Source organism: Megalobrama amblycephala, linkage group LG18 (assembly GCF_018812025.1).
Source record: "Megalobrama amblycephala isolate DHTTF-2021 linkage group LG18, ASM1881202v1, whole genome shotgun sequence".
Taxonomy (NCBI): Eukaryota; Metazoa; Chordata; class Actinopteri; order Cypriniformes; family Xenocyprididae; genus Megalobrama; species Megalobrama amblycephala.
Genome location: NC_063061.1, coordinates 22,552,104 through 22,578,212, shown reverse-complemented (window position 1 = coordinate 22,578,212; position 26,109 = coordinate 22,552,104). Strand labels below are relative to the sequence as shown.

Genomic DNA, 26,109 nt, shown 5'->3' with positions numbered 1-26,109 from the left:
TTTTGTAGTCTGTGCCGACTCGCACATATGATCCGCTCTGTGCTCTCGTGTCTCTGGGTCAGAGCAGACTGTGCTGCTGGCGTTGCGGCGGTTCATGTGAAACTAACGCGAAAATGGACTTCATTCGCATCAATGGAAAGCATATTTACACTGTCTGAATCATTCCCTATTCTCTATATAGTGCACTATGTGCCATCACCATGTAGAAACTAGTAAATGTGTGAATAAATGACCGATTTCAGCCGAGGCTTCAGCGTCTGTAAGAGTGCAGGAGGAGGCGGGACTTCAGATTCTAGAGAGCATTTGATTGGACCGAAGATTTGACGAGAAAATGAAGTGTGATGTGATGTCATGAAAATCCGTGATCCAAGTGAGAGACTAAGTTTTGAATGCTTACATCTCCTAAATGTGAATTTTGTCATTGTTTTGGAACACACCAGCTTATTCATAGCCTTAAGGCTAACATATTCATACTAAAAGCTAAAAAAACTTAAATTTTGATTTCAGGGGGACTTCAAAATAAAAAATAAAAAAAAATTGAAAAGAAATTGGTGATTTGTTCCTCTAATAGATAGATTGACCAATGCTGCACGATAAAAAGGGCAACGGCTGTTTTGGTTTGATTAACGTGTGTAGCCTACGCTGAGCGAGAAGAAGAAAAATTGCCATCTACATCTGCACCTACTTCACCTTTCCACAAAGAGACAGCGAGTGAAGTGGCACCTGAGGCTTCCCATTTCCAGGACATGCATATTTCATCACTGGACTGTAGTAGTGAGACTTCCACGACACAAATCGGCACAATGCCAAATGATTTTGTCTCATAACAGCGGAAACAACTTAAAATACTCATACAGATACGAGCAAGACATTATTCGAAACTGTAAAGTGTACACTCACAATAAAAACAAAACATTCTGCTTTTGTAAAATGAAAACAAGCAGGATGCCACTTTCTGCCATCCCGGTTTCCGTTCTGTGAAGTTTGTGGAGCGGCAGGAACGCGTCACAAAAATTAATTGATACTGCAGTCTTGCAAACTGAAACTTGCAACCTCTTGCGTGCCATCTGAGCTCGCCATTCTTATTTTGGGTTGATGCACAGATCGTCTCTTTTTCTTGTTGTGGTTTGCAAACAGCATTGCATTACCTCACTCGCCCCCTTCTGGATTGGAGTGTGGATCGCCTGTGACTGACTGTATTCTTCGTCTGACTGTATACACTGAACAGTGATGTCCATACTGTGACGGTTCAGGACGAATACATGTACCATTACACCCCTAATTAATATTACTCAGTAATTATTTGTATAATTACACTGTAACAAGGACACATTAAAATAAATTGTAACAAATGTGTTCACAAATGAACCAATCCTGTTCTGCAGAAAGAAAAAAATCCACTTCAAATTCCACCACCCAAACAACACTATAATTTAAAATGAGCAAAATGCTTAGTAAAAAACCTCCATACGGTTATCAACGAGAAAACGGACGGCACTCTATTCTTTTCTCCACATACAAACGCGTGTGAATTTGAGAACCATTTTACTCATGTGGATCAGGCTTTCAAAGAAAACTAGGACACTGGCAGCTTTGATGTCTTAATTGTGAGCCTTTTTTTTTAAATGACAAAGAGATGTGCAAGCCTATTTATGGAACAAAAGATAGATTGAGCGAGAGTATTGGAAAGAGAGAGAGCGAGACAGAACGGAAGAGTTAAAATGAACGATTTGCAATGTTTAATTATGAAACACAAATATGACTTCTGAATGCAAGCGCTTCTTTAAATACAGCTCCAAAGGAGGGACTTAGAGTGTGGCTCTACCTGTGGGCTGACGCTGGGGCCGTAGCCCATCCCTGGTGACCCCATGGAATGTGGCCCCATGGGCGAGCTGATGACAGAGAAGGGAGAGCCCAGGCCGTTCATGGGCGAGCTCAGAGTGCTGATGGGGGAGTGCAGGGACCCTGAGGGGCCTAAAGAAGTCGGACTGAGCAGTGACGGATGCATCCCCCGGTGGGACGTGGGCGAGCTGAGAGGAGAGGACGTCACCTGTCCAGAGGAGTCTGTGGAAAGGATAGTAGAACGAAGTGGTTAGAACATTTACTGTAGATTTAGTCCATCAGCTATTTGCCAAACAACAACAACAATTTCCTCTTTCCAAGTATTACGGTGTGAGACAGGCAGCTACAAGCCCATACGCCAGAGAGAAAGAGACAGCCCTGCTGGGACCTTTTCACCCGGTTCATCTAGCTGAACCTTACATTGCATGATTATTCTGAGAAAATACAAAAGACAGGCAGTCACATGGGTGCACATCACTCCATTATCATCTAGCGCAGAGGTCACCAATTAGCAGATTGTGAATCATTTACCATAAATTTATACAATTAAAAGCATTCTTCCTCCACATGGAGAAACTGAGGTTCTAAAGAATATGAGGTGGGTTTCATGTAAAAGGAGATGCTAGTTATGATAATATAATGCATTTTTCCTTTCTTAAAAAAAAAAAAAAACTGTAGCCACAACTGTAGCTGTTTTTGGTTGCTCACTTGTGGTTTCACTGCAATGTTGATTCAGAGTAATTTATATTGCGAAATTCACTATATAAATACATTTGAATTTTTAGCAATTACATACAATTCTTTTTAGCCATTTTGTTTTTAGTTGCTCACTGCCATTTTATTCAATGTAAAGCTGATTTGGAGCCATTTATATTGTGAAAGTAACTATAAAAATACATTTGTATTTCATTTTAGCAATTTTATACTGGACATGTTAGTAGAGAGATGACAATTTAGGATTTAAGATTTCTTTCTACAGTTATCTACTAAGGTAACTAAGAAACTTACTCTTGAAACTAATTACATTATTCTGGTACCTCTGAATGATCCGATCTTCGTTGAGATGGAAATTCAGAGACTGGACTTCATGGAATTTTAACGAAGTATCTCTAATTTAGTGTGTGTTTTTATGGGCTTTGAGAATGCTTCAGAAAACGGAGAGCGAGTGAAAGAGAATGAGAGTGAGATACAAGGTCAAGGGCCCTAAGGATGCCAACTGATTAGGTAGCAGACTCATTTTCTGCTTCCGTACTTTTCCTCCCTTCTCGCACCATTCTCCGCTCTCCCGTTCTCCTTGAACCTGTCCGTCATGCTGTCAGCTGTCATGAAGAGGCGATGGGGGGACATCTGTCAGTCTTGCCTGGGTGACAAGGCCATATTTCCTGTGTCCATGACTGCTTACTTTCCCTCTCTCTAACCTTGTCTTGTTCTCCTTGTACTTGGCTCACTTTCATTTAGCTCACACTTCCTTTACGCACCTCCTTTCTTCCTCCCCGTATCTCTCTCAGTCTTCCCAAATATGCAGGCTTTTTCTCCATGAATCTTCCAATAGTTTCATTTCCATTTTCTATTCTAATAATTTTCTGTGTAGTAAAATATATGCATGAATACACAAAGGGCGGAGGATTTACATAACTACAAAAAATCTGAGTTTTGAGGGCGCAGATTCAGCGTGGGCCTGTTTATTGTCCACAAATTCTAGCAAAGCACAAAAAGAAAGAACACAAAAAAGCATTTAAATGTTTCATATATTTCATGACTTAATATTGTTACGCAAGAGCCGAGACTCATAATAGGCTAGTTTCATAAGGGGGCTGCACAGAATATGGATAATGTATTACTCAATTAGGTGACAGTTGAGAAAAACAGCATGTCCAGTCTGTGTTTTCCAGGAGCTCTCTGTCTCCACTTGCCTGATGTCACTTCACAGTGTCTTGTGATGGATTCCAGGCCAAAAGGCACTCGAGAGGGCGGACGGAGTATATAAGAGAGCGAGCTTGTCAGTGGGGTATGTTAACGTCTGCCTGCCTGCCAGATCCGCCACGCCAAACACTTCCTCTACATCCTGCCCTCCTCCGGAGCACTTCCTGCAAACACCCTGAAATCTGCTGCAGCAAATAGAGGCGCTTCTGTCGATGCATTGATATACACATTCACACCCGCTGATTGCCAAAAAACAGTGATTAATTAATTCTCTAATGTCATGGTGTCACATAAACAGGAAAACACAGTTTCCCAGCACATGGAAGGGAAACAGAATCATTATTCAGTCTAATGAGGGTTTTATCTTGAGGTGATAAGACCCCCAGAGATGGTGTGTTTCAGAAACACTCTGATGCCAATCTGTCAGCAGACAGCTGCAACACACTGGGGACACAGCTGATCCAGGGTCAGTTTAAGAGTGTGATGCCATATCCTAACCAGCTGTTTAAAAAATTTAAAGAAAAAAAATTAAATAATTAGTTATATTTTATACATATCAAGTTAACAAATACAGTCACCGGCCACTTTATAAGTTACACCTGTTAACTGCCCGTTAACACATATCTAATCAGTCAATCACATGGCATCAACTCTGCAACTTTGAACATGGCATGTTTGTTGGTTATTTCAGAAACTGCTGATCAACTGGGTTTTTCATCCACAACCATCTCTAGTGTTTAAAGAGAATGGACCGAAAAAAAGAAAATATGTAGTGAGCGGCAGTTCTGTGGCCAGAAAAAAAGTAGGTAGGCTACAGCAGCAGAAGACCACACCGGCCACTCATGTCAGCTAAGAACAGGAAACTGAGGCTACAATTCACCCAGGCTCACCAAATAAGAACAGTAAAAGATTGGAAAAACATTGCCTGGTCTGATGAGTCTTGATTTCTGCTGTAACATTCAGATGCCAGAGTCAGAATTTGGTGTAAACAACATGAAAGCATGGATCCATCCTGCCTTGTATCAACAGTTCAGGCTGCTGCTGGTGGTGTAATGGTGTAGGGAATATATTCTTGGGCCCCAAACGCCACAGCCTACATGTGTATTGTTACTGACCATGTCTATCCCTTTGTGACCTCAGTGTACCATCTTCTGATGGTTTCTTCCAGTAGGATAAAGCGACATGTAACAAAGCTCAAATCATCTCATACTGGTTTCCTGAACATGACAATGAGTTCACTATAGTCAAATGGCCTCCACAGTCACTAGATCTAAATCCAATAGAGCACATTTGGGATGTGGTGGAACGTGAGATTTGCATCATTGAAGGCAAAAGGTGGTCCAACCTGGTAATAGCAAAGTGTACCTAATAAAGTGGTGGGTGAGTGTGCGTATACATATATACATCATACATACATATGTGTATATATATATATATATATATATATATATATATATATATATATATATATATATATATATATATATATATACACACATATAGCGTGAGAGCAACTCCAAAAAAGCGTCACTGGGAGTGAAAAGTTCTGTGCTTGATCTACTGACGACGCACAAATTTACTAGTTCACACTTACATATAATACACAATACATATAAGTAGAGTAAAGGTTATGCATATTTGGTGTGCTGTCCAGGGGGAGGGCTCCGAGCTCAGAATTTTGGCCCGAACCTAGAGTACTCCCTCCGGTTGTGAGATGAATAGTTAGGACTAGAAGTGAGGAGATTGGGTGGTGGAGGCATGCTAATAAACTGTCAACAAACAGAGGTAAATCTGGTGTATGTATACCTCTTGTCATTAATTGAGTTGATTAACTGAATGTGCTCCTCTCATGTTAATTACGTTAATTATCTGAACGTGCTCCTCCCGAACTTTGTTAATAAAACATAATTTAAAGAACACAGATGCATTAGTGTCAGGTTTAAGACATGTATTTTTTTGGGCATTAAATAAGGGCGCAAATACCAGTAAATTGACTAGCTTAAACCTTAGTAAATCACATTGCATGGTTCATTTAAATACTCTCCTCCCATAAATTTTGCATCTGAAAGTGAATCTCCTACAAATGAATATGCAGTAAGGTCGGCCGCAAAAATAACCCTGTACACACCTTTTTTTTTGGTGCTAATGTTTCACTCCGTGTCTTTAATTAATCCTGACAGCAGTTTTTTAGTGCCAAAAGAGTGTTTGCATTGACGCAAGCTGTTGTAAATTTGAACCCATGAATTTTGATTTGTCTTGAGACAATTATGTTGTATGTGTGGATGTCAGTGTTAATTTTCATAGAATTATGTGCATGTTCTATGTTTTATAATACACAGCATAAGTCCACATCTGTATGCAGATGTGTGCGCACACACATTTTAAGTATAGTTTGCTGCCAGTTGGTGGTGTGTTCCTCTCTGTGAAGGCTAAGGTTGCCAGATCAGGATTACAGACGGATAAAAGGGGCTCTTATTTAATCCACCCCAGAGAGGGGCACAGCTGGTGGAAAACAGGATAGAGAGAGAAAAAAGGATAGAGAAAAGAGAAGAAGAAGAGACTTTCACATTGATGTTGCTGTGAGATTTGCTTCATTCAAAAACGTTTAGTTCAAAACAAGATTGATGATCTAGACTATGGATGTAAAACAACATTTTTAAAACTGACTTTTTGGTGGGGTGCCCGACTGACTAGTTGACTAATCAGTCTTAAATGGAAGCCCTGTATAATTAGGCTGGTTTCAAGTTCACCTGACTCGACTGAACACGTTTCCCTGGGGATGTTTACAAAAGACTCATTCATTTAAAAACAGCTAGAAGCATGTTAATTAAAGCAAAAATAAGAAACAGGGAAAACAATCTAGCTAAACTAGTCAACCTCATCAACCATCATGACCCATCCCTTATCTACCTAATCTGAAACATTTATAAATTTCTGTATCACATCACAGGACATTGTGCCATAAAACAGTCCATATCTTTCTTTTCTGTCTCTCGTACATCTTCCACTCTTTTCCCCATTGTCTTACTCTGTTTGGTTGGGAAGCATGTTGTAAAGCTATCTGAGAAAGCACCTGTAAAATCATCAGGGTGCCGTGCTACCTGAAGCTAACCGGAAAAATCTGCTAGATTAGATAAGAGCAGGTAAGACAGAAAATACAGCCCTGGCAACGTCTAAATAAGAGTGGCAGTCCTCCAAACTTCGCTCTGCGCCAACACACAGCTGTCATCTGCTGCCGATCACCTCAAAGGCATCTGACAGGTACAAACCATCAAATAAATCAGCAGGAATCAGGATCATTATCTCGCTACGTCAGCTCCAGGACATATTGGAGAAAGATGCCCTGCATAATGCACAACAGGTTGCCCAGCCTTTTAGGGGAAGTTGGAGGAGTGAGGCCATTGTAGACTTTGTTCTCCATTACCTTGCATTCATATACATACAAAACTGGCATGCTGGTATGGTAGTCTTTCACTGTATACAAAAATTCAAGTTTGTTGAAGTCCCAAAAAGACATTTGACCAAAAGAGGATCTAAACGTTACAAATTTAGACTGAGAATCAAACATTGAGGAAACTCTCATTTTGGCGTCTTCATATCAATAAGAGTAAAATGAGTAAATAAATTAAAATAAATTGAGGCTGTAAGCTAGAACAATTTTATAAATTAGATTTATGAATTTACATATAATTAGAAATAATTCAAAGATAGTAAGAAATTTGCATGCTTTAAAATCTAATGTGAAAGCAACTTTACAATTCATAGTTTCCACACTTTTGACAAATGATTTGCCATGTTATTTCCATGATTTTTCAATATGCAATTTCCCTAATTTTACAACAATCACTCATTTGTGATTTAAAGGTGCTACAGAGGATCTTTTCTTCGACTGAGAAACCAAAGACTGTTAGTGAGTTTTTGAAATGAGCGCATGCGTAAGAACAACCCCCCTCCTTCACAGCTCATTTCGAGAGAACGCCTCCCAAAACTCGTGCACGAGTATTGGAACACGAGTGTTTGTTTAACACCAGCATTCGCTGTGTCATGTTAGTGGATTCATTATGTCGGACTCACCGCAGGTAACTCATAATCTGCAGTTGTTACTCCTGTCTCCTGACAAAAACATTGCATGCGGCGCCTGTGGAGTGTGGAAAGTTACTGGAGCGTGCAGCTGCGCACGTCTCTCACAAGGAACGTCATGGCAGTGATTGACAAGCCAGAGGGCCAATCCGTGCTCGTCTTTCACAAGGAACGTAATGGCAGTGACTGACAAGCCAGAGGGCCAATCGTTTACGCGATGATCGCATAAACGATTGGCTGATGTTTTTAAGGCCCTACCTCATGCACAGATGATGTATATTAATATTATTCCTTTCAGTGCACCTAATAAACAGTCTTATCAGTTAGTAAAGACAGTTTCAAGTAATATTGCAAAAATGTAATAAAACAAAACATCCTCTTTAGCACCTTTAAGGGTACGTTTACACGACAATGATATGGTTAAAATGGAAAAGTTTTACCTTTTGAGTTTTCCGCGTACAGACGACACCATTGTCAAAACGATCCCCATTCACACGGATCCGCGAAAAAAACAACTAAAAAAAAAAATGTATTCTGCTGTCAGGCCATTAGATGGCGATGAAACACTTTTTGCATTGTCAGGCCACCCAAAACGCTGTTGTCATGTAAATGAATGGCCAAAACGCATAAAAAGTTTTCCGTTTTTAGTTGAAAATGGTGTTGTGTAAATGGCCCCTAAAAAACATTTTCATCAAGCCAAAGAAACAATTTCGTTCCGAGCATAATTGAAAAATTATATTTTAGCTAGAAAAATTTTCATGAGTTTTCTTTGAATTCCTAGGTCCCCCCATTCACATGTGTATGAATATAAAGTACATGGAACGTGAATTCTCGTGTGACCTTAAAAACCCAATGATTAGCATCCCGTTGCTCCATGGTGGCGCTGTACACAACTTTTGAAGGCAATGAAGGGACAGTGTAAAGGTGAAAGGAAAGAAAGAGATCTCCAGCTCTCATGATACCCAAGGACCACACACACACACACACACACACACACGCCTGCACACTATCATGTTGGGCCTGCTGGTGTGATGACTGCATGACTAATGTTTGCACTTGAAAGGAGCTGAATGGGAGTGATTGGCCAGGAGAGCCTCTCTTGTATTCTTCTGATCTCCGCTTCACAGGTTTGCTGTGACAGGCGTTTTAACCACAGTTTCATATTCATTCCACTTATTGCTCTGGGCCGGTTACATCACTGCTGAAGAACAAAGTGATCATGCATTCCTGTTGCAAGATAAACGAAGTCCATAAATGACTGCCATGGCTAGCTGTAATTTGTCAGGAAAACATACGGGTGGGGAAAGACCCTACAGGTGGGTGTCTCAGCAGATGCACATAAAAGTGTTTACAAAGAAAAGAATTTATTTTGAAGAATCTTCCTTTCATTGCACGGAAAAAACATTTTGGACAATGGATGAAAAAATATCCTTTCCTTTTCTCACTGTCTGAATCTGACTGGTCCTGGCGTGTGCTGTTGGTGCTAAGAGCTAGCAGGCATCTGCTACAGCAGTGTCTGCATTATGAATGGAAAACAGGAGCAGAGCTGCACAAGGCTGAGAGCCTGCAACAGCTGTTCATCTCTATAATTTATCCCTGAACTCCAGAGAGGAGGACCGAGATCATGAGAAGGAAAACTTCAGGTCTAAACATTCTTCACAGGTGGCTGCCATCTAATGAAGGGGTTCAACCCAAAAAATGAGGTATAACTATGTTATAAAACATAAAAATTGACTGTGGGAGTCTGTGGGAAGCTGAATGACTACTTGACTCAGTCTTAAAGGGACAGTTTATAAGACACATTCTTGTTCAATAACAACTAAACGGAAAACAATGATTTGGATTGTGGGGGTGTTAATACGAATTCTTTAAAAGGTAAAGTTGGACTATTTTCAACTTGACATGCCACCTTAAAAACACAATGTTCACTGGGACGCTATAAAAAAATAATGTGAGAAAATGTCTTGTATCACATTAAAGGCCTGTTCACAGCCAGCAGGACAAATATTCGGGGCAATAAACATTTTCATTTAAATGAACATCTGTTCAGACCAACATTCGCATTTTTTTTTTTTTTTTTTTTTTTAAAAAGGAGAGGCGTTCTAATCTCTTTTCCATCGACTGCTAATAAAGCGGGCAACAAATAAGATTTGTTGACTATGCTTTAATGACATTTACAAACAGACTATTTTGCTAAGTGACAGTGAATAGCGGAGAAACAATCTAGAACCATCTCTCTCGTCTCCGTATGCGTGTTATTTGTATTGTTTGATACACTGTGGTGAATAAAACATGGGAATGGCTAATTGAAAGAACTTCAAATTTTACTTCCGTTCTTCTCCGTGACAAGCGAATATCATAAACGTGTGTATCAGAGTAACCTAGGTATTTCAGCTTTACCATTGCTTTTCTGTTAAGCACCACCTACTGGCAGAGAGGGAATTAGCATTTTCATTTCACCTCTCTGCTGTTTTTTTTTTTTTATGCACTGGTCTGAAAAGACAAATCGCATGTGAAAAACAGACCAAATTTTCACGTCAACCTAAAATGGTCAAAACTAGAAAACAAAAGAAAAAAAGATCTGTTTCTCTAGTCAACACGTTTGTTGGTTAAGCAGTAGTCTCACGTAGCCAAACCGTCAGACTGACGGCAGTAAGTCTGGACTCCATAGCAGCTTTCATTGGCCATGGACCACCTAGATGCCATTTGACTGAAATGTAAAGCAACCAATCAGAGTTTGTTTTGTTCCTCATCATGTTTAGGGGCCTAAAAAAAAAAAAAAAAATGTAACATCGATGTCCCTACAATTACAGACTGGTGTGTAAAACTCTTGGACGTATCATCTTTGTTTCCAGATGGACCGTTAAAAAACATGACACACATATCTCCTGAAAATCCTGTAGAAATCCTGTTTACAATTTTGTGAGCCATAAGCATCAGACGTTCAGCCAACGGTCTGTGGACGTGACGTCTGAGGCTGAGACTAGTTAAGCAGTAACCTTCATGCTGTTCCAACCTGAATGACTATTCTTTTTCTGTGGAACACAAAAGATGATATTTTGAACATCAATGTCCAAACAACATCAGACCCCATTGACTTTCATATAAAGGACAAAAAAAAAAAAAAAAAAAAAAAAAAATACTTTCAAAATATCTTTCAAGTCCAATCATTCATGTAGCTCAAACTTTTTAAATACGCAAAGTTAAATGTTAAATGTAGGGTCCTTCAAACTCTGCCTGAAACAATGCTCCATAGATTTCGTAATAAATGGTTGAACGAAGCTCCTGTCCTGGGTCTCATTTATAAAGCGTACGCCAGTCCCCACGCAAAGGTTGTGATCTATAAAAAGCAAACTTGACAGGAGAATGTGCGCACCTTTAAGCAAACTTTGAGCCGTGCGTACGCACATTCTGGAGACAAAGGGAATTGGCGACACAGATGGTGAGCTGAGGGACTGATGGCAGATGAAGGAAAACCACTTTAAATCCTTATTATGAGTCATAATCATAAGTACAGTGCATGTTCACAATAACAGTTTAAATAAATAAAAAAATGATTTAAACTCGCATGGAAACTCACATTTTCATTTTGATATACACATTTACATTAATATTACACTTTCACTAATGGCGAGAAACATTGAAATTACATTACGCAGTCATTACGGAGAAGTTAAACAAACGTGATATGAATTCAGATAGTAGATGTGCTACTTTCTATCACTTTTCCTGTGACACGCTGCTTTAATGACAGCACAATAATTCCTTTTTAAACTACACTGCAGATGTTATACAAAATATTTTAGAGAGAACGAAGATCGATGCACACTTGACTTCGATATTATGGAAGACACTGCTGGATTTGGTGGTCGAACGGTCCGTTGTCCTGTTTGAATAGTTCCAATGATAATATCTTACTATAGAACCGCAGCTGCACGGTGGTGTTGATGTCGTGTGAAAGATCTTCAAACAATTACCACTGTATATGAAGGATATAATCTGAGGAAAACTGTAAGATTTGCACGTTTCCTTTTTAAAATACTTTAGTGAAGCGCCGAGAAAGACGATTGTATTTACACTGCAATAAATAAGTAGGCCGATCTGTTTCCACTAAAAAATATAGCCTATAAACTTCCTAAAAGATATGTTCACCTTATCAGCAAAACTTCATAAATTTGATTCGAATTGTTTAAAACAATTAAAATACTATTTGGCCAGTGGAAATTAATGAATCAACTATTCTAAAACCTTTATCTTAAAGGATTAGTCCACTTTTAAATACACTTTTCCTGATAAATTTACTCACCCCCATGTCATCCAAGATGTTCATGTCTTTCTTTCGTCAGTCGAAAAGAAATTAAGGTTTTTGAGGAAAACATTCCAGGATTTTTCTCCTTACAGTGGATTTCAATGGCTACCAACAGATTGAAGGTCAAAATTACAGTTTCAGTGCAGCTTCAAGGGCTTTAAACGATACCAGATGAGTAATAAGGGTCTTATCTAGCGAATCGATCGGTCATTTTCGAAAAAAAATACAACCGTTTATGCTTTATAAACAAAATATTGCCTTGAACGTACTTTCCGCTTCCGCATTCTTCATAACGCTTACGCTGAATGTTCTACGCCTTCCCTATTCTACTTACGGAATGAACGCGGCTCCAGTTTCGTTTTTTTCCGTAACTTGAATAGGGAAGGCGTAGGACATTCCTCGTAAGCGTTATGAAGAATGCGGAAGCGGAAAGTACATTCAGTGCGATATTTTGTTTATAAAGCATAAACGGTTGTATTTTTTTCCGAAAATGACCGATCGATTCACTAGATAAGACCCTTATTACTCATCTGGTATCGTTTAAAGCCCTTGAAGCTGCACTGAAACTGTAATATGGACCTTCAATCTGTTGGTAGCCATTGAAATCCACTGTAAGGAGAAAAATCCTGGAATGTTTTCCTCAAAAACCTTCATTTCTTTTCGACTGACGAAAGAAAGACATGAACATCTTGGATGACATGGGGGTGAGTAAATTTATCAGGAAAAGTGTATTTAAATGTGGACTAATCCTTTAAGTATTTAATACAATTTTGTTTTTATGCATATTTTGATATATTTATTCTAAAACATAAGAATATTGGATGATTTTTAGCAATATAATGTGTATGGCACAAATGTTAACCATGGTGTCATGTGGATGGGAACATGCATGGAAATGATATGCAGATGAGGTTATGCATAGTAAAACTAGGCATCGTAAGCTCCATATATGGTGATTTCGGGGAGGAGACAGGGTGGAGATGCACGTACGCACAATCTTCCGCTGACTGGGATTTATAAAGGGATTTGTGCGCAGGATCTGGCGTACGCATGGTTTTATAAATCTGATTTTTTTTTTGTGCGTACGCAGAATCTAGCTTTTGCGCGTACGTAAACTTTTAGGATGAAATCTACGCGCAGTTTTATAAATGAGACCCCTGATCCTGTCCTTTTCCATACTAACTTCAAAGTGCTCTCTGCTCACGTTCCACAGCCAATCTCCAGCACTTTTCCCAGGAAAAGCCCGGTCACCGCATGTGTCCCCTGACAACAACTACAAAATAAACCATTGGCATGATGTCCGCCGAACAGTGACTTTCAACTAATTCACTGAAATGTTGTCTTAGTGCCTTTGAGAAAAAGGTTTTTTTTTTGTTTTGTTTTTTGTTTTAGAACTGACATACACCATCTATTATTCATAAAGATGTTTGGCACTGGCTGCTGTGCTTTTTTTTTGAAGCCCACAGATTGTGGGCGCTCTGACAGCAGGATGAAACAGATATCATTTGCATCTCTCTGAAAATGCTCATGTCTATTCGTAGGTAAGGACGAAGGAGAGGGGAGGGAACACAGCAACTTCCTGAGGAACTTTCAAACCGGTGCTTGAATTAATGCAGGGACTAAAAATAAGAACTGGCAACCGGAGAAAATAGAGATGCTATTCTGGATAGTTTGACTTTCGCTGGTGAAAACAGCACAGGAGTGACAAGCAAACAGCCATCCTGGCCCCCGCCACCGTGTGGAGAGACGGGACTCGCAGGCTAACAAGCAACATACAGTATTTACTGTATATCGCGCCTCTTTGACAGTCATCATTAGTGTTATTCTTATCATTGCCGCTTAAACTGCAGCTGTTGTTTATTGTTATGGATGCAGAATAGGCCACGCTTGGTGTGTGGACATTTTTCAGCGTGTGAACGCAAAGAAACAAGGCCTAGCACGGGCATTAATCAGCCATTTTTCTGTACGTGTTTGTATAAACAGGTTAATCTGCTTCACGCTGTGTAAGCAATGGAAGTAAATAGAGCCGGCTGATGTGTTTACTCTGACTCTGGGAGTGCTGGCAGCCAGGACACAGAGCGAAGCCAAGAAGAACACAAAGTGGCCCTGGTGAAGGAGGCCCCTGTTCCTACACGGGGCCTTCCTTTGCAACCCACTCTGGAGATACGCTCACCTGTCAGCATGCCGTGAACAAGGACGGTGTGAAGCCACCGCAAGACTGCCTCTACAGAAAGGCATGCTGGGTAGGGCATGGTGGGCAGTCGCTTTTAGACCTTTTAAAGTTTTCCCACCCAGAAGGAGACAATCTAGGATATAGTGAAACGAATACCACGTAGGTGTTTCTTGGTAAGGGTAAAATGATAAAATGGGACACAGACTTTCAATCTCAAACTTGAAAATACATAAAAGAATTATTATAAAATATATATATATATATATATATATATATATATATATATATATATATATATATATATATATATATATATATATATATATATATATATATATATAGTGAAGCAATCAGAAACAATTTTAATATTTATTATATGAAAACGATATTCACATAAATTGTAACTATCATAAATTGTCATTCCCACCAAACTAACCAATTATATAAATTATAAATGAAGTTATTTTTTAATTTAATGTACTTGTTTACAAAGGAAACAACAAAAGCTTGAGATAAATATAATATTATTTATTAAAAATTATGCATTATGTTTTGGAAATGACGTACAATAATATATCAAGCTGTAATTTTTGTGTGGGGGAAAAAAAAAATTAATTGTGTGTTTAGGATACATAATGCAAGATTATGCATAAAGACAACAGAGTCAGACATTTTATTCCATGTTAAAAATGTTACAAATATTATGTCCACAACAGAATGCTATTAAACGCATCAATTTATTACTAATTATTAATTGAATAATTTTTTATTAATTAAAAAAAAGACTATTTTCCTGTGATGTCTGTTTGACACTGCTATTTAATAAACTATTGAGGGTGTGAAAAGTGTGATCGAAAATGTTATTTTCAAAAGTTTACAGAAAGTGCCCACAGTTGAAGAAACATCCTTAGATACAGAGCCTTTAAGTCTTAAGTATCGTTAACAGACGAGATGCAAGTTGACAGCGGAACCGCAAGCGTAACGGGACCCAGAAGCAGTTTGAACAGCGATTCCTCTGTTTCTACCCCGAACGATAAATTTGCCAGGGCCCCTAAATCAACAAGCATTAAGACACACAAAACAACGGCACATAAAATGAAAAGAAAAACAAAATAATGAATGTTGGATGAGTATTCACGGGAAAAAGCCTTGGACTGCCCACCGAGGATATCGTTGAGTGTGGTAAATTGCCACCCACGGTTTGATGGATCTAACGTCTTATTTTCACTGATCTACTTTTAAAACTGCCATCATTAAGAGCTCAATTCTGCTGTCAGGCTCTGCATATTCACATTTTTTTGGGTGTTCTGTACAAGAGAGAGATGTTGTTTACCTAGAGGAGAGGAGAGAAAGTGGAGGAGACGCACTTGGCTGAGTATGAGGGCAGATAAGAGGAGATTACAGTTGCTATCGCTCCTCTTACCCCGCTGCAAACATCACGCCGCTCTGATACGGCCTAATTGTTCTCTTTAACTCTGAGGTGATACCAGTCTCCCCTTGAGCCGACCCACGCTCGAGAACGCACAACCCTGTGCGCACAACTAAACATGCCGCTTATGGCCTCGCCTTTATGAACACAAAGATAATTCTCGTAGAATGTTATTTTTACTTTTCGCTAAAGCCGGTTTGATTTAATGGTCTACTGTGGAAGGAAGCCAACTGTGCAACAGGGAGTTCAAACACAAAAACATCAGAAACTTTGATGTAGCGCTATTCCTGCTTTCTTTAGAAGTAATAATTTTGGGAGGGTGGGGAATGCGACAATAATTCATTTGCAAAACAATGCAGCCACGTTGTTTCGAAAATATGCACCCCGAGCCACAGCATGGATGACTTGTTACAGTTTATGTAATGCTGATTTCACAGATACTATCTCCATATCATAAAAAGACCTGACTACATAAAAACACATCTTTCTAATAAGTTATCCATACAGTGTGTGATCTATGTAGTCTGATTCATTAGCAAATGATTGTTTATTTAACGAATGCTGTCAAATATAAAAATGAGGCTTTTGTGATTTTAAAGGTCCCGTTCTTCATGATCCCATGTTACAAACTTTAAAACTTTTAAAGCTCAAAGTTCAATGCCAAGCGAGATATTTTATTTAACAGAAGTCGCCTACATTGAACGGCCAGTTTGGACTACATCCCTCTACTTCCTTCTTTAATGACGTCACTAAAACAGTTTTTTGACTAACCTCCGCCCACAGGAATACACAAGAGTTGCGTTTGTAGAGTGTGTTTGTCGCCATGTCGTCGAAACGCTGTTATTTTCATCCCGCAGTCCAATCACCGGGTCTGATTCCGGCTCAAATTTATAGGGTAAAATTAAAGACATGTTTACAATAACACTGAGCGCGTGCATCTCCACGTTATGGTAAGAGGCGTGACTTTTCCGGGCAAGGTTCGCTAAGCTGCTGTCGAATCACAACACAGGAACCGCTGGCACAATCAGAACTCGTTACGTATTTCTGAAGGAGGGACTTCATAGAACAAGGAAGTCATCAGCCCGTTTTTATGACAGTGGAAACAGCGGTATACAGATAAGTAAATTATGTGAAAAATACTGTGTTTTTTTACACGCGAAACATGAACACATGTTATATTGCACACTATAAACACAATCAAAGCTTCAAAAAACCACGAAAAACGGGACCTTTAAAAAAAAAAAATTACTGAAAAATGAATGTTGAGCAGATATAATAGTACAGTAATCATTTGTTTAATCGCAATGCATCTAAAAAATCTAAAATAAAAAAAAACATTTGAAATTCTTATTAAATCAAAAAATTAAATATTTTGTAACAGCATGACAAAAACTAATTAAATTCATAATAAAATAAAAAATTCTAATTTTAAGTATTACTTGACATTATAAGGATTATTCATTTTTTTTGCGATTATAGTAAAATAATGTATAAATATATATATACACTATCATTAGGGCCAGGAAACTTTCTATTCGTCACAGAATAGAGGAAAAAAAGTCGTTTTTTACAAAAATATTAAATCAGCACCACAGTTTAACATATAATTGAGTACCAAATCATTAAAATGATTTCTGAAGGATCATGTGATACTGAAGAGTAATGGCTGTTGGAAATTCAGCTTTGCCATGACAGGAATGAATTACATTTTTTAAAATATGTTAGATTTTAGAAGAAATTAAAAAGAAAAAAGTTATTTTAAATTTCAATAATATTTCATAATATAAACAGATCATATAAATACAGCCTTGTTAAGCAGAAAAAAAAAACTTTTTATAAACTTATAAACAGTAGTGCATATATTCTATATTAGAACAAAAATTAATCTTGCTATTATCCAAAATACAAAAATAAGTCCAATCATTTAGAATAAAACCACTTTTCTCAACAAGCTGTGTGATTTGATGCATCACTCACATCTTTAGCACAACTGCGGGACGAGTTATAAAGTTCCACCATTAGAACCACTAATAACTGCATTCATACACACAGAACCTTGATCTGCCTCAAACTGCATAAGACTTTCTCAGAAAAGCTCCATCATTACAACTCTGCTCGTCCCCCACAGATCTGCTTTCCTTTGTTGCTTTGTGCCGCAGCTACGACACATTTCAAGTCTTTGCATAATGCTCAAAGTAATCAAATGAGTTTAACAGGAGGGTGCGGGCTTATTTAAGACCCAGAGAGGTGGTTCTCGTCGTGGCTGGTGCAGAAAGGGTGAAATCTCCTCAGGAGAGCTATCTGACAGTCGAGGACATGATTAGAGCAGGAGCGGGACATGACAGGGAGGGTAATTACGCCCTGCCGCCCATGGCATCCCTCCCCGGAGAGCCGGAGCGAGACTCCCATCACTCCTCAGCGGAGCTCTGCGATCCCTCTCCTCTGTGACAGCAGAAGAGGAGGCAAAATCTACACAATACTCGTGCCGCACAAAAAAAGACAAGCAGCCGGGGTCCCAGCGTGAAAGGGAAACGGTACCGAAAAGCATTCATTTGAAATCCACAAATGAATTAGCGATAATGCCCGAATGAAAATGAGTCCTGTGGCGCTGGCTTTAATGCTAACAGAATGGCCTTCTGAGATAAAGGAAGGGTTTATTAAAAAAGATCTATGCTGCTCTGGCTTTTCTGGTCAGATCTCTCTTGGGTAGATCAGACTCTTTGTTACCACAAACAAACAGGAAGTGTAGATTTAACACAGTTCTTCCGCTTGCTCACAGGATTGCGCAAATTGAGGAGATTGAATCAAAGGCAGGCAGGCAGTGGACGATTTTATCTGGCAAAACCACACACAGAGAGAAATTGTACATGTGATTGCAAACTTTACACTAGGGGTTACATAGATTAGTACAGGGGTTTGCAGACTTAAAACCAAGGACCCCCAAATTTAATGGTTACTTTCCCCCTTCTAATATATAAAGGCAGCTATATAATTTGACTAACGACTTGTTTATGCTATGTGAGAAAATACTAATTGTGATATTATGAAGATAGTTCTGCTTATAAATGAATTTAACTCTTTTTATAATTGATGAACTGTTCCCAAACATATAAGGTGCTAGAAACATAATGATCCAGCCATAGATTCTTAAGTATCTGCCTATTTAAATACAAACATTGACTACTTTTTTTGGCCAGGCATTGTATATTGTCTTTAATTGTCCTTAAGTCAATTATTAAAAAGCTACCTGGAAAGTATTTACGTTGTATTAAGGTGAGAAAATATTTTTGAACGGTATATATATATATATATATATATATATATATATATATATATATATATATATATATATATATATATATATATATATATATATATATACACAAATTTTAATGAGGTAATGAGGTAAACATCTCAGTGTAAAACAACTGAAACGTTATCTGGAAAATACTTACTTTGTATTAAGCTGAGAAAATGTTTATTAATTTATTTATGTTTCTTGTCTGATTTTTATCCAGTATATAATCCAATATATATTTAAATATGGTAAACATTTCAGAGTGTAAAATATTAAGTATAAAGACTTAACAAAAAAATAAATAAATAAATAAATATGAAAAATTACTTTAGATTTATAGTGAAAAGTGCAACAAATACATTTGCATGAATAATATTTTGAAATGTTAATAACATTTTTCTGATAATATTTTAATTTATTTTGGCATTAGTACAACATCATAAAAGCCAATAACTGCATTTTTAAAGATGTTGATTTTATAGTAATTATACTGTTTTTCCTCACACAGTATTAAAATATAAAGTAAATTAAATTTACATTTAATACTCCTAAAATATATAATTACCTTTATATTTAGGGGGTCCATCTCCATTAAAATTTGGGGGTCCCTGGTATCAACAAGTCTGAAAACACCTAGACTACAACTTTTCAGGGCAACAAGTTGATAAGCAAAAAATAAGTAGTCGTGGAAGACCCATTTCAAACACAATACTCTCTGGTTTCCCTGGACATAATCACTGACATTAAATGTCTTCTAAATTACTGCATTACTGTACTAAAGGTACAAGAACTACATAAAATTGAACCGAGATGGCCTGCGGCCAGGGCCGGGCGGGTTCGTTTTCCAGCGTTTCCTCAGCTAGGAGCAATGGGTTGTCTTTATGGGACTTGAGGGGAGTCTGGTGGTCTGGCGCTTGGATTTTACACATCCCAGAAGCCCTCGCTGCAACAACAGCAGCTCCTTTCAGCGCACGTGTGGATACATAAACTCGCGCCAATTAAAAAAGGGAAACAAAACCAGACGACAGAGGAAGGAACAATAAAGCGTAATATGCAACTTAGTGGTTCTAAAGTCTGGATTTAAGGGGGTGTTGGCCAATCAGATGGCCGTGATTCAATTTGATGTTTATTACATGAAGTGAGGCTGCTGAGCTGATGGCAGTGCGCTGTGGAATTTGTCACTTCCTCTCTCTCTGTATGTGAGTGTGTACGGCTGTGGGTGAGAGTCTATTTCAAGACAGACACTGTATTCACTTTCTGTTCTGCAGTGTATCGAGAGAACAGGTCTTACTAATTCATGTAAATCTTCCCGAGTGCTGCCCGCCGTGGGAGTTAGGTGCAAGAGTGTGACGCTTGGCACCGAGGCCCATTTCAGTGACAGAGTGGCATGAATGTGCGAGCAAAAACATTCGGGTGCAAGTGTGTGTTTGTACGAATGTCCTTGGCAATGTCCGACAGCAGATGTTTCTCTGTTCGTCCACATATAGGGCTGCTTTGGGAAGATAATATCATGCTACATAAAAAAAAGTGCAATTTCTTTCTATCACACACAGCTAGATATATGTGAATCTTTTTTGGGTTTTTTGTAGGAGAAAAACAAAGGGACCAATTCTGCATTCTAGAAAGGCCTGGATTTATTGACCACATAACAAGCCTTTGAAATCTTTTTCTCTTTTCATTTTATGATTTTTTTTTTTTCCCTTTTGTCCTCTGTTTCTGCTCTGGTCCTGTTAATGAAACACAAATGGGGAATGATTGGGTTTTGGCGAGCTGCTAAAAGAACTGCGGAGGCCTCAGGGGTGGGCCGCTCCAGTCGTCTACCTCCTCCCCCCGGAAAAGTGGAGAACAGTTGTGCGGACCCCTGGGGTAAGAGCAGGGAGGGGGGTCTGCTCTGGGAAACTATGCATCTACGTGAGGCAGGAAGAGGCCTTGCAGGCCGAGGGGAATGCGTGCGCCGCACCGGAGGAGGCAGCGCATGTGTGTGCGTGAGTGTGTTTGTGTGTGTATATGCAAGCGCGCTATACGTCTCATGGGGAAAGTGTGGTTTCGATCCTCTCCCACCATCCTCCCTCCTGCCTGCAACAAACAAACAAACAAACAAACAAACAAACAACAACATGGAACCAGCAAGCTGCACTTCCAAGACAAATGACCGACATTAGTGAGGAAAGTACGTTCTTTATGAATAATGAGATTACTACCTCAAAAAACACATCCACTCCCACCCTAACAAACATGTACATATGCTGTACACAAAAAAAAAGAAAGAAAGAAAAGAGAGAGTAAAAAAAAAAAAGATGTTTCATTCAAAATGAATTTTCAAAGTTGTGCTGGGTCTTACTATACTGTATACATAAATCTATACATTCATTTCTTATATTTACTTTATAATGCATATATATATATATATATATATATATATATATATATATATATATATAGTGTGTGTGTATGTGTGTGTGTGTGTGTGTGTATATATATATATATATATATATATATAGACACACACACACACATACATATATATATATATACATATATATATATACATATATATATATATATATATATATATATATATATATATATATATATATATATATATATATATATATATATATATATATATATATATACACATATATACACACACACACACACACACACACAATCAGTAAGATTTTTAATATTTTTAAAAGAAGTTTTGTCTGCTCACCAAGATTGCATTAATTTAATTAAAAATACAGTAAAAACAGTAATATTGTGAAATATTATTACAATTTAAAATAAATGTAATTTATTTCTGTTTTGGAAAAGCTGAAATTTTCAGCATCATTACTCCAGTCTTCAGTGTCTCATGATCCTTTAGAAATCATTTTAATATGATGATTTGATGCTCAAGAAACACATATATATATATATATATATATATATAAACAACTGTTCTTATTCTTTTATTGTTCTTAAAAATATGGCTGCTATAATTTCTTAAATAGAAATTAATATATCAGGGTTTTTCCTGAATTGAAAATATTTTAGTAGCCGCCAAAATGATTATTTGTGCCGCCAAAAACTTGATAATTTAATATGACGATACCTGCCTTTCTGCAGTACCTGTACACGCTGATAACAGTCTGCTTTAAAACGCTCCCGTGAGTGTTTGAGCAAATGCTCTCTGAAGAGCGTCAAAGGTTTCTATTTACAACGCGTTTTTGCAGAATTGAGCTTTGAAGACATCACAGACATATCTGTTGAGTGTGTGAACGAAATGGCCAATCGCAAATCGATTAAATCCACAAAGCATCAAAATCTATAAAAACACATTAACTGTGGAAAAATGTAACCAATCCAGGGCCTGAATTTCAGAGCGTAATTGCGGGTACTGCACATTATTTTACACATTCATAAAGCAGGATATTCCCGTAAACATTTATGCACCATAGCATGTAGGCTAGATAAATTAGTAAATTAATCTACACAGATTATCAGAGCAAATCAGTGATTTGAAAACATTCTGTGAGACATAATTTCACAAACAGTGTGAGTGATTCAGCGGTACCGTGTCTTCTCTCTCCCTCTCTCTTAAAATGCGCCAAAATGGCGTCACAGCACTTTGCATCTGCGCTACAAGCGAGCTGCATGCTGCGATACAAGACTTTAGCTTAACAAAAAGTATTCTCGTCCCTTCATAAAATTAAAGTTATCTTAATTTGTATTCCAAGATGAACGAAGGTGTTACGGGTTTAGAACGACGTGATTAATTCTCAGTAATTAATGACAGAATTTTTTAGATGAACATTTTTGGTAGAACTAACCCTCTTTAAGACTATGCAGAGTTATTTTATATTTGATTGAATTTCTGTGGTATTTCTTACCTGAATACTACTGTTAGACCTACCTGAAAAATGTCCGGCACAGTTTATTTCATTTGTATCTTTATTCTGTTGTATTTATTAAAAATATATCTCCCAAACAAAAATTAATTTTAGGCCCTGCAATCACAGAAATTAGCATCATCATTGGCATTTAGAGTCTGTGAGCCCATTTCTTCTCAAAATAGATGAAAAAACCCAGCAGAAACCAATGAGAGTTTTGAGTTCGCTATCAAGGATTCGCTCTCTCTCTCTCCCGTTCTCATCAGAGGGATTCCCCAGGGGCCCGGGATAAACTGGGTTCAGAGAGAGTCTTTTATTCTGAGCGATGTGAGGTGAATACTGACTCTGGCTCCTATGCGTTTTTCATTGTAAAACACTTCATGTCCAATTAGCTTTGTCTCTTGACACCTATCACAGCCATGCCGCGGACGCAAACAAACCGCCTTTATCACAACTCCAGGCAGCCCGCCGCAAAATAGCTCCACTTCAAACGTTTCGCCCCTCTTACGGCTAATCAACCTCAGGGCAACTTTAAAGAGGGCTCTGTTGGTTCAACCGGACCGTCTGTAAAAAGTCGGAAAGGCCTTTTGAGTGCAGAGGCTGCGAGAGCAATAAATGGCAGCTTTTGTCACGCCGAGACGTATGAAACCAAATTCACTTTTGATGAAGTGGAGGCAGGAAAACGGATAGCCCAGTCCACATCGTGTCAAAAGCAGCACATGTGCCTAAAGCCTCAACCTGTCCAAGTGAATTACACTCGTCATCTGCCTGTGAGGGACATCAGATGTCCTCTTTATTCCTAAAGGACAGGCGATACGAGAGACAAAGTGAGTTAGCTGCATATATAAGCACATTTCAGCTTACCGTTGGCATGTTCGTTGGCCCACAGCTGGGCTAAAATGACTGTTTTAATTTCAACTAGAAGAATTTGTCACTTTTTCTCTCGGGCACACACTTTAAAACCAGCCATGCTTGGGTTTTTTTTTTTTAACACTGTAAATGTTTTTGAATAACATGAGTCACATTTTCTTTTCTCTCCACAGAACAATGACTTCTCAGTGTTATTGACTGCTGTTTTTCCAAACAGGAACATTAGCATTTCATGATGTAACGCAGCGCTGTTTGAGAACGAGGCGGCTTTTCTCAACCCCTTTCGTGATTGAATTCATATTTCATGCTTCCACAGAGGCCCACCGTGCCCAATTTATAACTGGCTAACTCATGTAAACCCACCATACGAGGTGTTGTGATTGGCATCTGGGGAAATGTTTGAGCAGGCAGGTGATTTTTATTGGCTCGCTGGAATATGCTCATAAATTCGGAGTCTTGATTGGCTGCAGTTAGCTCTGGAAGAACTGCCAGACGGGACACGTCCATGCCAGGAGACTATGTGGGCATGGGGTGGCCTGAAAACACACACCTTCAAAAACTCTCAACAACGGACCACCTGAAGCTTCTCAAACACCTCAACTTCAGCAAAACCGAGGGGCCGTCGGCTGCACTCGGCAAACACGGGGTTTGCTGACTTTGTTCCTCCCGCCTCTCTCCATTTTTTCTGGACAGAGGCCAAAAAACACAAAAAGAAGCTGAAAAGGACATTAAAGGGAAGCTTTTGCTGGGTTTTTCCACAAGTTGCGAGAGCTCTTTTACCGCTCGGGCTTACAGTAAGACGGCAGATTAAAAGAACGATTCCGACACATGACTCAGAAGAAAAGGATGAACCTCACATTACATGCCTTCTCTTGTAGCTGAAATGAACGACTTGACATTGTAATATAGAAAATTACACGCTTCTGTGATGTGAAAGGCAGAACATCGACTCCCATTTTCAAGAGCCAAAAATACCATTAAAAGAAAAGATGAGAAATCCACTGGCACTGTGCTAAATCTTTCTCTTGAAGTGTTCTCATGGTTACAGATAAACACCATAAAAGGCTGTTTTGATTCACAAAAACAAGTGAGCTATTAAACTATTAAAAATATTAAATCAAAATAAATATAAAATAGAGGGCCGCTGTAGATCCTCATAACTATTTGTCAAAGTCAATAAATCTCTAAAAATGTAAAAAATTAAGATCATTTGAGCATTTTATGACATGGCAAGGTCAGATTGTTTGTATTAATAATTCATGATATTTCAAAAAAAAATTATATTTTTTTTTATATTTATATATTTTTGCCTTTAAAAATATTATACCACCATGCTATCATTGTACCTATTAAAAGAATGCTTAAAAATTTTTTATCAAGTTTCGTGATAAAAAGCGGACACACACAAACACGCACACGCACACTATAAAGTAGTGATTATATAGCACACATATGCAGCTGACCTGACATGACTCTATTGCCAGACTCAATGAACTCACCCCACTCCCTCTTGCTCACATTAGCCTAATGAGGACAGCTATACGCTAACCCACACATAATAAACAAACTGTTATCGAAGAACAGGGACCCCACACCCCCATCTGCCCCCTACAGAAACAGGCATGTATGCATAGGCACGTGTGTATAAATCCCAGGCCTTGCAGACGCAGCTGAGTTTCTGGAGCCGAGGAGGACAGGTCTCCCCCCACGGTCACTCACCGCCTGTCCTGATAAGACACATTAGCTTCCAGCATATCCCTTCCCACCCACAGCGTCTGCATTAACATGCCAATTAGGCTAGCCAACATCATCACGCCTCAGGCCATCGCAATACTAAAAACACAATCACGTGCACGAACACACACACACACACAACAAAAAAGGGGGGGGGGGCACACTAGAGATGCTGCACAAGACAAAACCTGCTTCGTCCACAGTTACATAGTGTAAGCACACTTATACACACTTTTGCAGTACAATTGCAGTATTATTGTTTTGAGTCTTGATTTTACCTTTTTTTTTTTCACATAAAAATATTATACATACATGCAAACGTAAACATGCACACTGTTTAATTGGCTAATAATGTTTAAAAAAAAAAAAAAAAAAAAAAAAAAAAAAAAAAAATATATATATATATATATATATATATATATAAAAAACACAGAATACACCACATACCCCCCCCCCCCCATATCCACACACTTAAGATCACTAAACGGTTTCAATTTCAAGCCAATGTGACTTTACAAAGCATCCAATGTAGAAGGAGGGCCATGAGTGAGTCAGTCAGTCCCAGGCTGAGCGCAG

The 26,109-nt window shown here is 38.4% G+C and overlaps 1 protein-coding gene across 4 annotated transcripts in view; it reads right to left on the bottom strand.

Annotated features, from left to right (window-relative positions):
* Positions 1-26,109, bottom strand: part of rxraa (retinoid X receptor, alpha a) — a 211,571-nt gene that overhangs the window by 42,595 nt on the left and 142,867 nt on the right. For all 4 annotated transcript variants that reach the window (XM_048167176.1, XM_048167180.1, XM_048167178.1 and 1 more), the window contains one exon: positions 1,826-2,064. In XM_048167176.1, coding sequence (XP_048023133.1) covers positions 1,826-2,064 — 239 coding nt within the window. The remainder of the gene's footprint in view (positions 1-1,825; positions 2,065-26,109) is intronic.